At 43.7% G+C, this 11,704-nt stretch overlaps 2 protein-coding genes across 2 annotated transcripts; one reads left to right on the top strand and one right to left on the bottom strand.

The window, feature by feature from the left end:
• Positions 1-318: 318 nt before the first annotated feature.
• LOC147983445 (uncharacterized) lies at positions 319-4,561 on the top strand. The gene is made up of 6 exons (XM_087540733.1): positions 319-364; positions 1,044-2,656; positions 2,742-3,043; positions 3,151-3,835; positions 3,954-4,034; positions 4,127-4,561. The coding sequence occupies exons 1-6, from the start codon at positions 319-321 to the stop codon at positions 4,559-4,561; spliced, it is 3,162 nt and encodes a 1,053-aa protein (XP_087396859.1).
• Positions 4,562-6,799: 2,238 nt separating this feature from the next.
• On the bottom strand, positions 6,800-7,591 carry LOC147983444 (uncharacterized). Its single transcript, XM_087539505.1, has 3 exons — positions 7,488-7,591; positions 7,226-7,396; positions 6,800-7,117 (listed from the first exon to the last, which is right to left on the bottom strand). The coding sequence occupies exons 1-3, from the start codon at positions 7,557-7,559 to the stop codon at positions 6,833-6,835; spliced, it is 528 nt and encodes a 175-aa protein (XP_087395631.1). The 5' UTR covers positions 7,560-7,591; the 3' UTR covers positions 6,800-6,832.
• Positions 7,592-11,704: the final 4,113 nt, after the last annotated feature.

Raw genomic sequence — 11,704 nt, 5'->3', positions numbered from 1 at the left:
CACAAACTAAAAAACCCCACAAAACTAGTCCTCCAACTTGACTGCTGTAACAAATTCATACAAAGCCAGCCCGAACTGCACACGTGGCGCGCCAGGTAGGCTTTGTCAGGCCCGATGCGTGTTTTTACAAAAAAAAACCTCACGCTTTAGCAATTTCGCAGAGCAGTCCATACCATACCTCCGACAGAAAACCCCCTGGTCGTCGGGCCCGATGCAAACCCCTTCCAAAACCTTTCCCTTCTCTTTCGCCCGTCCCCTGTTCCTCGTCATCTGCTCCTGCTCCTACGAGGCGACGCCGCCGTCGGCCTCATTGGCGCCATGGAGCCGCGGCGTAGGGAACCCGGCGAGTGGCCTCCTGAATACGGTAAGCACTCCTCTGCCTCCTCTGCCTCCTCTGCCTTCTCCTCTGCTTCCCCTGTTCCTGCCGGCGGAGTGGTTTGGTTTTTTAGGCCGATCATGCCGATGTAGTGTGAATTCTGGGTCGATCTGCTCACTAGGGTTGGCTGTGTGCGTCCCCAGGGTTCGTAGGGGAAGTACTTTCCATGAGCTTGTCTAGGGTTTCTTGATGCTAATTTGGGGAATTCAGGGGGGTCAATCAAGGGCAATGTGAGGGGATTTGACCTAGGGTTTTGGGTAGCATACAGGGAAAGGGGGGTCCTTTAGGTCAGAGAGGAAAGGGGTCATGTGTTCATGTGATTTTATTGTTCAGATATTCAGAGATTATATGCTATTGTTGCACTGAACTGTAAATGCACTGTAAAGTGTGATGAAAGGGTGGTCTTTCAGTCGATATTTCAGTGAAAAAATGCTTACTTTCTCTGTTTGGCAAAAGTACAAGCTTTTTTGAGATGAAAGTCAGCATTTTTACTATTGTTTTGTGATGAAAGGGTGGTCTTTTAGTTGATATTCAGTACATATTTCTGTTTGAAAATCATGTACAGATTCAGTTAGAGTTTGAGCACTGTACTTTGTCAGTTGAAACTATGATTCAGTTATAGTTGAATGTGTTGTGCACTGAAAATTTAATGTGTCAATTATTGCAGTGACAAATGGAGAAGCTAGCCAGTTTTTCTCAGTGGAGTTTGAGCACAATGGGATTTTGTTGGGGGAATGCATAGGAAGAGAAATGAAGTTCTCTTACATTGGGTGCAGTCATCAAGCTTTTGACTACTGTCATTCAGACACATGGTCACTGGGGATGATCAAGTATTGCTTGGCAAGGATGGACTATGACCCTGCAGACCCTCAAATCAAGGTGTATTGGATTTTGCCAGATAAAGACTATGGTGATGGCCTGCTTTGTGTGGACAATCCAGATGTTATAGCTGCTATGGTGAGGTCCAGCAGAGAAGCGAAGACAATGGATTTGTTAGTTGATGAGGAGAACAAGATTCAGACCTTATATCCTGAAATCATAGTAAAAGGATGCCCAACTGCAGATGGAAATGAGGATGAAGAAGAAGGAGAGGATGCAGATCATGATGCAGAGAATGCAGAGGAAGGAGAGGATGCAGAGGCAGATCATCATGCAGAGAATGCAATGGAAGGAGAGGATGCAGATGCAGACAATGCAGATAATGCACTTGAAAACAATGATGGAGAAGAAGAGTTGAATGAAACTGACTCAGACTTTTATGATAGTGACTATGATTGTGAAGATGGAGATGATGATTTGTTTGCTCAGAATGTGGACAAATCATTGAATGACAACAATGAAGAAGAGGAAGAGATATTTGAGGAGGAAGATCCACTGGATGATGATGAGCTCAACCTGTCAAAAGATGAGTTGGAGAAGTTGAAATATACATTCAGAACATTCAATGCAGAAATGGATATGAGCAACCCAATCTTCAGGGTTGGGCAAGTATTTGGAGAAATGAAAGAGCTAAGGAAAGCAGTCACTGCATACACAGTCAAAAACAGAGTGAAAATCATTAAAGCTAGAAATGAGGCAGAGAGATTCATTGGTGTGTGTCAACCTGATTGCCCTTGGAGGTTGAAAGCATCTAGAGACAATAGAACAGGAAGCATTGTCATCAGAGAGTACAATGGAGAGCACACCTGTCAGAAAACATGGGATTCCAAGTGCTTGACAGTGAAGTACCTGACTGAGATATTTATGGATGAGTTCAGAGACAACAAGAGTATGGACTTGGGTACATTTGGAAGGAAAGTTCAGCAGAAGTTCAAGCTTAATCCAGTGAGAATGAAGCTTGGCAGGGCCAGGAGTGCTGCACTTAAGATCATACATGGTGATGAGAAAGCACAATACAGCCAGTTGTGGGACTATGGACAAGAACTGAGGAGAAGTAATCCAGGGAGCAAATTCATTGTTTGCACAACCAAAGTGAAGGAAATAGGTGACCTGCTTCCAAAAGATCACCTATCTTCACTATATTGGTCCTATGATGCTTGCAAGAGAGGTTTCCTGAGGGGGTGCAGGCCAATTCTATTTGTTGATGGCTGTCACCTGAAGAGCAAATACAAGGGTGTGCTGCTTACAGCTGTTGGGATTGATCCCAATGATTGCCCAATTGCAATGGGGATGGTGGAGGTGGAGTCAACTTACTCTTGGGAATGGTTTCTCACCGCTTTGAAGAATGATTTGAACATCATTAACACCTCCCCTTTCACTATAATGAGTGACAAGCAAAAGGTGTGTTCCATTTGTCCAAACATGCTGATGTTGCATATTTCCATATGGTGTTGTTGTCTCACATGTTTATGAACTAATTTTGCAGGGTTTGATCAATGCTGTTGAGAAGATATGGCCAGATGCAGAACACAGATTTTGTGTTAGACATCTTTATCAAAACTTCCACCAGAAGTTCAAAGGAGAAACACTGAAGAATATGTTGTGGGCCATTGCTAGGTCAACTAATGTGGACAAGTGGACCTTGAATAGAGAGAAGCTGAGGGCACAGAACTTGGAGGCATATAATTGGTTGGATGGCAAGCCCCCCAACCAGTGGGTGAAAGCATACTTCAGAGATTTCCCCAAGTGTGACATCTTGCTGAACAACATGTCAGAGGTGTACAACAGGTAAACTTCAGTTAGTTCACTTTTGTAGCAAACAAGTTCAGTTATGTTTAACACAATCTTGCAGTGTCACTGAGTTCTGACAACACTTTACTATGTCTCTCTTGCAGCTACATCTTGGATGCAAGAGAACTGTGTGTTATATCAATGCTAGAATGCATAACACATAAAATTACTGTGAGGCATGACAGAAAGTACAAAGAAGCTTCAGAAAAGTGGACTGGACTTATCTGCCCCAAGATTAGGAAGAAACTAGACAAGAATGCAGAGTACTCAGGTAACTGCTTTCCAACACATTCAGGACTTGGCATTTATGGTGTTGAATCAGGCAACAACAAGTATGTTGTGGATATTCCAGCAAGAACTTGTGATTGCAAAAAAATTCAATTGGATGGCATCCCTTGCAATCATGTGATTGCCTGTTGTAGAGCTGATAGGATTGACCCTGAAACATTGGTTCACAAGTGCTATAGCATAGAAAACTATCTAAAGGCATATGGGCACAACATCATGCCTATGAGGGACAGGAAAAGCTGGGAAAAGATGAATGGCATTCCCATCCACCCTCCAGTCTTTACAAAGAAAATGGGCAGGCCAGCAAAGAACAGGAGAAAGACACCAGAAGAGAAGAAGAAGAAAGATGGAACTGTTTACATCAACAAAAAAGGAGTGGCAATGCATTGCTCAGTGTGTGGCAGTGCTGACCACAACAAGAGAGTACATGCCAAGTTTATGAGGCAACAGGAAGCTCAATTAGAAGATGATGATGAAGTTGGAGATCCTTCAATTCTGCAGGTTAAATCAGTGATTTCAGTTAACTGTTTTTCTCTGAATTAAGACTTTGAACAGTGATTTCAGTTAACTGCATTTAAGTTCAGTTATGTTACTAACATGATTTTTTATCTGACTACAGGATATTATGCCAACAAGAATTGATCCTAGGCTTGATCCTATGAATGACAGAAGCAGTATGGTCTACACCATAGGCCAGGAGGTGCACTTTTAATATTACTGTCTTTCTCTGAATTTGTACCTGCATTTCATTTTCTCATTTATATCTTCCTGACATTTTGTGATCCTGCATAGGAGAGGGCATATGTGAGCACTTGGAATCCTCCTGGGCCACTTCCTGAAGAGTCTGCTTTTGTGGTGCAAGCTAGGGATTCTATCCCTCCCAGAAGAACCACAACCACAGCCACAACAAGTGTGAGGGGAAGAGGAAGAGGAAGGAAGAAAGCTGCAGTAGTACCACATCCAGATGAGCCAGGGTCACGTGCAACTGGAGGAAGAGGAAGGAAGAAAGGAAAGACAGTGAGATCTGGCACTACAGAGAGAGGAGGATCTTCTGGGAGTAGAGCAATAGGCAGAGGAGTGGCTGGGAGGAGATACAGGAGGGAAGCTAGCACTTATCCAGCATACAGGCTCATGTTTGGTGAAGATGGAGCAAGGGAGCCAATACCTGATCTCAATTTAACTGAAGAAATTCCAGTTTCTCAGAATGCACCTGGGTGTGACAGTTAGATGTCTGTTTAGTTCATAAATGAACTTCATGCTAAACTGTAGAAGTTCATGTCTGAACTTCATGGCAGCATTTTTGAGTGCAAGACATTTTTCATAATTTATATTTTGTGGCAATGACATTTAGAATTTTTTGGTGACAGACAATATACTTGAGTTGTTTCATAATGTCTGAACTCCTGAATTTTGTGCTGAATTTTATGCATTTGATGAATGTATGATGTAACCGAATATGGTGATGAAGCACATGTACTCCATTTTACTGAAATAACTGAATTTGGGTGAACTCCATTTATTGTGTGTGCTGGAGATGCCCAAAATTAAAAAATAAAAACAAAAACAAAAAAATGTTTGGCCTGGGTCTCAAACCCAGGACCTATGGTTTGACAAGTAGGGTACAATGCCAATGCAGTAAGAGTAGGAACTTGTTAGTGCTACATGGAGTAATCTACTTGTACTTCTCCATTTTCCTGAATTTTGCACCTCCACTTTTGCACTAACTGAATTTTGCACCTCCACTTTCCATGCCAGTGCGGATTTTTTTGAACTAACTGAATTTTGCACCTCCATCTACTTGTACTGCTCCATTTATTGTGTGCTGGAGATGCCCAAAATAAAAAAATAAAAAAAATGCTGGCCTGGGTCTCGAACCCAAGACCTGTGGTCAAAGAAGTAGAGTGCAATGCCAGTGCGGTAAGAGTAGGAACTTGTTAGTGCTAGATGCACAAAGTTACTTGTACTCTTCACAGAGACGCCCACTCCATTCTGGACGGTTCGCGTTCCCACCCACCGCATCAATAAATCCACGCCCACCCACCGCTCCGCCCACCACTCACCACTCCGCTCCCCACTCACCACTCCCCACACACCGACCACGTCGCCGGCTCTCTCCACTCACCACTGCCGGCCACCGCCGCCATGGCGAACGTCGAGGGCTGGAAGCTCGCACTGGAGGATCTGGCCGACAACGACCAGTCCTTCCGCGCGCAGATTCGAGAAGTCTGCACCTGGTTCCCCACCCCGAAGATGATGCTCATGCATGCGCGCGGGTTGGCCAAGCAGCTGACGGACGGCGAGAAGGCCCGTGCCTTCCCCACAGGACTCGCAGTGCCGCCGCCGTCCTTCCTTGTCTGGGCAATGCGTGAGGGTACGCTCAGCGTGGATCCGTACCAGCGAGCTAGGTGGTGGATGTACCGCTCCACCACCTCTCTGGCCCCGGTCCCCCTCGACGACGACCCTGCGAACGTCGTCGGCGTCGTGCTCGCGCAGCCTGCTCCAGTCGACCCTGCGGACTACGCCTCTGACGATGACCTGACAGAGGCTGTTGTCATCAGTGACGACGACACGGATGCGGACGAGGTTGTGCTCGTTGCGCCGGTCGCCAGAGAGGGTGGCAGAAACATGCCCATCGACGTCGAGCTCCTGCCGGACGTCGAGCTCCTGCCAGAAGAGGTGAAGGTTGAACAAGAAGAAGAGGTGAAGGAGCCAGAGCAAAACAAGAAGAAGGCGCTGCTGAAGAAAGAGGTGAAGAAGGTGCGCCGCTCCATCCGCCTGCAACAGCTCAAGAACTGAAGAAGATGCAGAAGAGGTGCAGAAGAGTAGTTAGGTATGCTGATCTATATGTTGGCATATAAGTTATCTATTTTGAGCAGTCCATGTTCAACTGCTGTATCTGTTGGCAATTTGGGTGTTGAAGTGCTGTTGAACTGCATGTTCTCTGCCCATGTGTGTCTGCTGTTGAACTGTAGGTTGTCTGCTTATGTTGTGCCCATGTGCACACATCCTAAAATAGAATGTACTAGGTGCTCACTTTGTGCCAAATATGCCAAGTTGTACTACCTGAAGATCCCTGGGCCCCTTCGAAATGGTTAACTTAACTGAAATTTGCACTGTTAAGTTAACTGAATTTTGCTTAAGTTAACTGAATTTTGCTTAAGTTAACTGAATTTTCATGTCAAATAAGAGAATCATTGATTTCAGTTAAGTAAACAAGCTACTAATTTCATGTGAAATAAGAGAATTTTGCAACAGAAATTTTCAGTTAAGTAAAGTGGCCACTGATTTCATGTCAAATAAGAGAATTTTCAGTTAAGTACACAGAAATGAGTACAAGCCACAGATTTCATTTCAAGCCACTGATTCAAGTTTGGAATGTTTACAACACTGAACATAGATAATAGGTAGCCACTGATTTCATATAATCAGTACAAGTAGCAACTGATAACAAATAGTTTCACCTCTCAAATCATGCCAAATACTAAATTACCTAACTTACTACACAAAACCTCTTATCACTAGTGCTACAACACCATACAACAGTGCAGAGCAGCAGACCAAACAGGCTAACCAAATTTCCCTCCTATCCCTAGTTCTGATCTCCTTCTTGTGCTTCATGATCATGGCCTTCCTTTCTTCCTTCAGCCTCATAATTTCAGCATCCTTGTCAAACACAAATTTCTGAAGAGCCACATTCTCTTCAGCAAGTTTGCCAATCACCTGCCTAGGTCTCCCCTGCCATTCCTTGTCCACCCACTTCAGATAAGCACATGTATCATAACCCTGCAAAACAAACCAATTTGTTCAGTACAACAATTTGGTCACATCAACCTCTAACAACTACAGATAAACAACACACTTTTGTAAACAAAAGTTGGGCACTTGACTAACCTCACGAGGACAAACAAGAAATCTACGACCATAGTCATATCCATCAGAGCAAACTCTTCTCGCAGGTTTCAGTAAGTGGCAACAATGGTCACTTTTGTCAGTGCCATTGAAAGCAGCATCAGGAGAGGAAAGAGGTATACCCCAGTAAAATTCGGGTAGGTTTTCAGTCCCCTACCATGGCCATCAAATCAAATGTTAGCATCAGGAAGCTCAAATTCATGGGCATCCGAAGCAAATTGGCGAGGGGAATGGGGACACGCACCTTGCAGAAATCGACATCCATGTAGCGCACCTCTCCGGTGATTTTCGCCCAAGGCTCACCGTCCTTCGTCATGTCGGCACCGGCGAGGTCACATCCATTGAGCGGGAGAGGGTGGCTTGAGGACGACGACGCCCCTGCTCCACGGCGTCCTGCCTGCTGCTTCCCGCTCATCTCGACAGGGCGGCGGAGACGGCTGCCGGCGGAGAGGGCGGCCGACAGGGCGTCGGAGGGGAAGGCGGAGACGGCTGGCGGCGGAGAGGGCGACGGCAAAGGGGAGGAGCTAGGGATTTACGAATGGGGAATCGATGCAGAGAGAGAGGGCGAGGGGGCTTTTTGTAAAATACAGAGAGTGCGAGGGGGCTTTTGTAAAAGTAAGGCGTGTGCCAAAATCCAGCGTGGCATGCCAAATGTCGCGTCCACAGCTGCTTTGTATGAATTTGTTACAGCAGTCAAGTTGGAGGACTAGTTTTGTGGGGTTTTTTAGTTTGTGTATGAAACTGTTCCCACCCCTACAAATTTATGTACCAATAGTGGTATTAACTCCTGGGAAAAGGCACTCGGCAAAACAAATAAACTAGGTAGCGAGTGTTGCATTATCGCCGACCGTCGAAAATAAACTCGACAATGTATTCATTCGGACCCAACGACCGTCGATGCGAAGGAGACCTGATGGTCATCCACATTTGCTGGGTTTCAACTAATGAAAACTCGGCAACAATATTTTTTTAGAAAAGTATACTTTTCGTCCCTTAATTTTTGGCGGAGTCTAGATTTAATCCCTCAACTTTAAAACCGGACAATTTGCACCCTTAGCTACTGAAACTGGACAAGATTCAACCTTGTTCACGGTTTTGACCGGTTTTAGTGTTGTCCCACTCTGCTTTTGACCGTGCCGACTGAAATTCATGTACTTTTTTCAAGTCTGTATAATGTTTTCAAATTCTGGTACTTTTCTCAAATATGTCAACTTTTTAAAAAAGTTGTGTACTTTTCTTAAATCCACGTACTTTTTTCAACCCCGCGTACTTTTTAAAAGTTCATGTAGTTTATTCAAATTCATGTAATTTTTTAAATGGACGTTCATATTCGCATACTTTTTTTGCAAAGAATTCATGAATTTGAGAAATTTATGCGAACTTGAAAAAAGTACGCGTATTTCAAACTCTTTTATGCAAATTTATGTGGATTTGAAAAATATGTCCACTTGAAACAAGTACGTGAGTTTCAGACAAAGTTCATCAATTGGAAAAGGGACATGGATTTGAAAGAAACGCCTGAAATTTAAAATGTATGTAGATTAGAAACAAGTATGCGAATTTCAAAAATAATTCATGGATTTGATAAAATTAGATGAACTTGGAAACAAATATACGGATTTGAAAAAATACGCAATTTTTTTCCAAAAGACGGATTTGAGAAAAGTAAGCAAATTTTAAAATAGTTTACGAATTTGAAAAAAGTATGTTTATTTTTGAAAAAATTATGCGACCTTGCAAAAACAACACGGATTTGAAAAGAGTATGTGAATTTCAAAAAGTTCACGAATATGAAAAAATACGTGAATTTGAGTCAGCACCGGTCAAAACCGGGGTGAGTCAGCACCAAAACCGATCAAAACCAAGACCGGGGATGAACCTTGTCCGGTTTCGGTAGTTGGGGGTGCAAATTGTCCGGTTTTGAAGTTAAGGGACCAAATCAAGACTCCACAAAAAGTTGAGGGATGAAAAATATACTTTTTTCTTTTTTTTTTCTTTTTGTTAGTTTCGGAATTCTAGGTGTCACATGTATGCTGAGCATGCATGTGAAAAAACCTCGGCAAACAACTGATAGGCGGGCCCACGGTAGACGTGGCAACGGCTATTTAACATTTCGGCTTCCTATGCCGAGTTCCAAAATCGGCAATGGGTGGACCCTTCGCCCCCCCCCCCCCCCCGTCGCAAATATTAAATGTGGGCGCATGCGTGGCTCGCTAGCCACAAAATCCCCACGCGCCCCCGCCACTGCGCTGCCTCTCCTCCTACACCGCACCGGCGGAGAGTACAACCTTGGCAACGGGCACAAGAGCCGCTGCCACATCGGTGCGGCCATGGGGGCCACCAGCTGCACTCCTCGTCGTCACACCGGCACTAGCATGCACATCCACATGGAGCAGGAGAAGAGGTGAGTTCATCACCTTTTTTCCTGTTTTTCCTTTTCCTAAAATTCTTGAAATTTTGTTCACTAAAATAAGTTAGATCTATATATGATGTGTAGGAAATGCTAGCTAGTAATTAGTACTCCCTCCATTTAGGTGTATAAGTCAACCTTACGAGAACCAAATAATCTCAAAACACTTAGGCGCGATGCATTAACTCTTATCTCGTTTCTTGTTTCTTAACATAAATAAAGGAATCAACCAATAAGAGATATGAGGCGTGCATGCTTTTAGTGACTTGAGACTACCAAACACGACATACAGTGGTCAGTTCATTGCATGCAATGCTATTAATTAGCAATAAACATTAAGTCATCTCGTTTTTCCCTTCACCTTGGTCACGGTGCACAACCTAATATGACTTATGCATCCAGATGGAGGGAGTACCAATTATTAAAATGCTAGTAATTAATTAGAAGCCAATTTTTTTTGTTAAAAATGCTAGTAGTTAGAGGCAAAACAATTATTTCTTAAAATAATGAAGTTAGATATGATGCAAGAGCATTATGCTTATTTGTTATATATATCTATACTTATAAGAAATAAGTCAATAGCAAAAGCTAGTTATATAGTTTGTTATCTTTTAGAAAGTTAGCTCACATATATATTTGCAACTACTAATTATTAGTGTAAAAAGTGTAGCGATTGCCCGACCTATGATAGCTGTTGGGTCGACTCCTCCAACTACGATGTGCCGGATCCCGTTTATACCGAGGATTCGAATGCGCCAGCATTGACCTCTAGCCCCTAGTCTTCGGACGGCCTCGACTTGATCGAGTTCTACGAAGGACCGGCAGCTGAGGAGCAGTTGGAGGAGGACGATGGGGACGGCGTCGGCCCCTCCACTGCCAAGGATGACTAGCCAATGGTCAGCGGCAAGCGTCCTCCCCAGACGATGACCCAGAGTGGGCATCAGAGAGGAAGGAGTAGATGCCTACTAGTATAGCTAGTTGGATTGAGTCTAAAGGTCCGACTTGTGAAACCCTAGTTCGGACATAACTATTATTTATATATCGATGCATGCATGCAATGGTTTCTATGTTTATATATGTAGCTAGTACTTTTGAGGAAAAGCTTCAAGTAACGGTTGTTGGATCCTCCGGAGAATTGAGTAGTGAGTGCAAAAGATATAAGATAAACATCACTGCTCAGTACTAACATATCGAATCACGCAAGATTTAACGGTGCGATAAACAGATCACAAATCCACCATACACACATCAAACAAACAAATCACGTCATCTTTGCAGCTCGAGCTCGCCGGTGACACTTTATAACATGCTTCAGTTTGGAGCTGGCTACCAATGGAGATGGGCTTATTCGCAGCTCGCCTTCCAATTTTAAGGCTAGGGTTCTTCGTATCTTGCTTTCCTCATGGGTTGGAAAGGGTCAAAAGAAAAGAAAAAACGAATGTAGATTTGTCGTGATCTAAGCCATGCGTACATAAAAGAAATAGATCACATCATCATTGTAGCTCGAGCTCGTCGCTGATGCTTCGTGGCCTGCTTCAGTTTGGAGCTACTTGCCGTTGGGGACGAGCTTATTTGCAGCTCGCCTTCCAATTTGAAGGTGAGGCTTCTTCACATCTTGCTCCTCTCACACACCTCGCGGGTTGGAAAAAGGGTTCACACCCGTAGGAAGATTTGGATAGCATCCTCTTCTTGCATTTCCCTGCAATTTAAGAAATGCAAGAAATGAAAAGCACTGGTGCTCCACAATTAGTTCCAGAGAGGGTGCATTAATTATAGATAAAAATTCTGAACTTACAAGGGTGCACAATATAAAGAAAACAGTACCAAACATGTATAGATAATCTGTTGGATTTCAACCCGAAAATATATAAGCATGATTACCCCAAAATGTTACCCGAAGACCAACTTTGATCCGTGCATAAGGTAATCTTCTCTTGCAGGATCTCTCTTGCACGTCCAACTGCTCTCTGGCAGTGTGGCTTCATCAATTGGTTCCAAGGCTTGAAACCACAGATTGCTACTGGATATCCTTCATAGCTCATATATACAAT

The sequence above is a fragment of the Triticum urartu genome, chromosome 2A, assembly GCF_056163025.1.
Source record: "Triticum urartu cultivar PI428250 chromosome 2A, HENAU_Tu73, whole genome shotgun sequence".
Classification (NCBI taxonomy): Eukaryota; Viridiplantae; Streptophyta; class Magnoliopsida; order Poales; family Poaceae; genus Triticum; species Triticum urartu.
The sequence above is the reverse complement of the archived record's forward strand: the minus strand, read 5'-3'. Positions and strand labels throughout refer to the sequence as shown.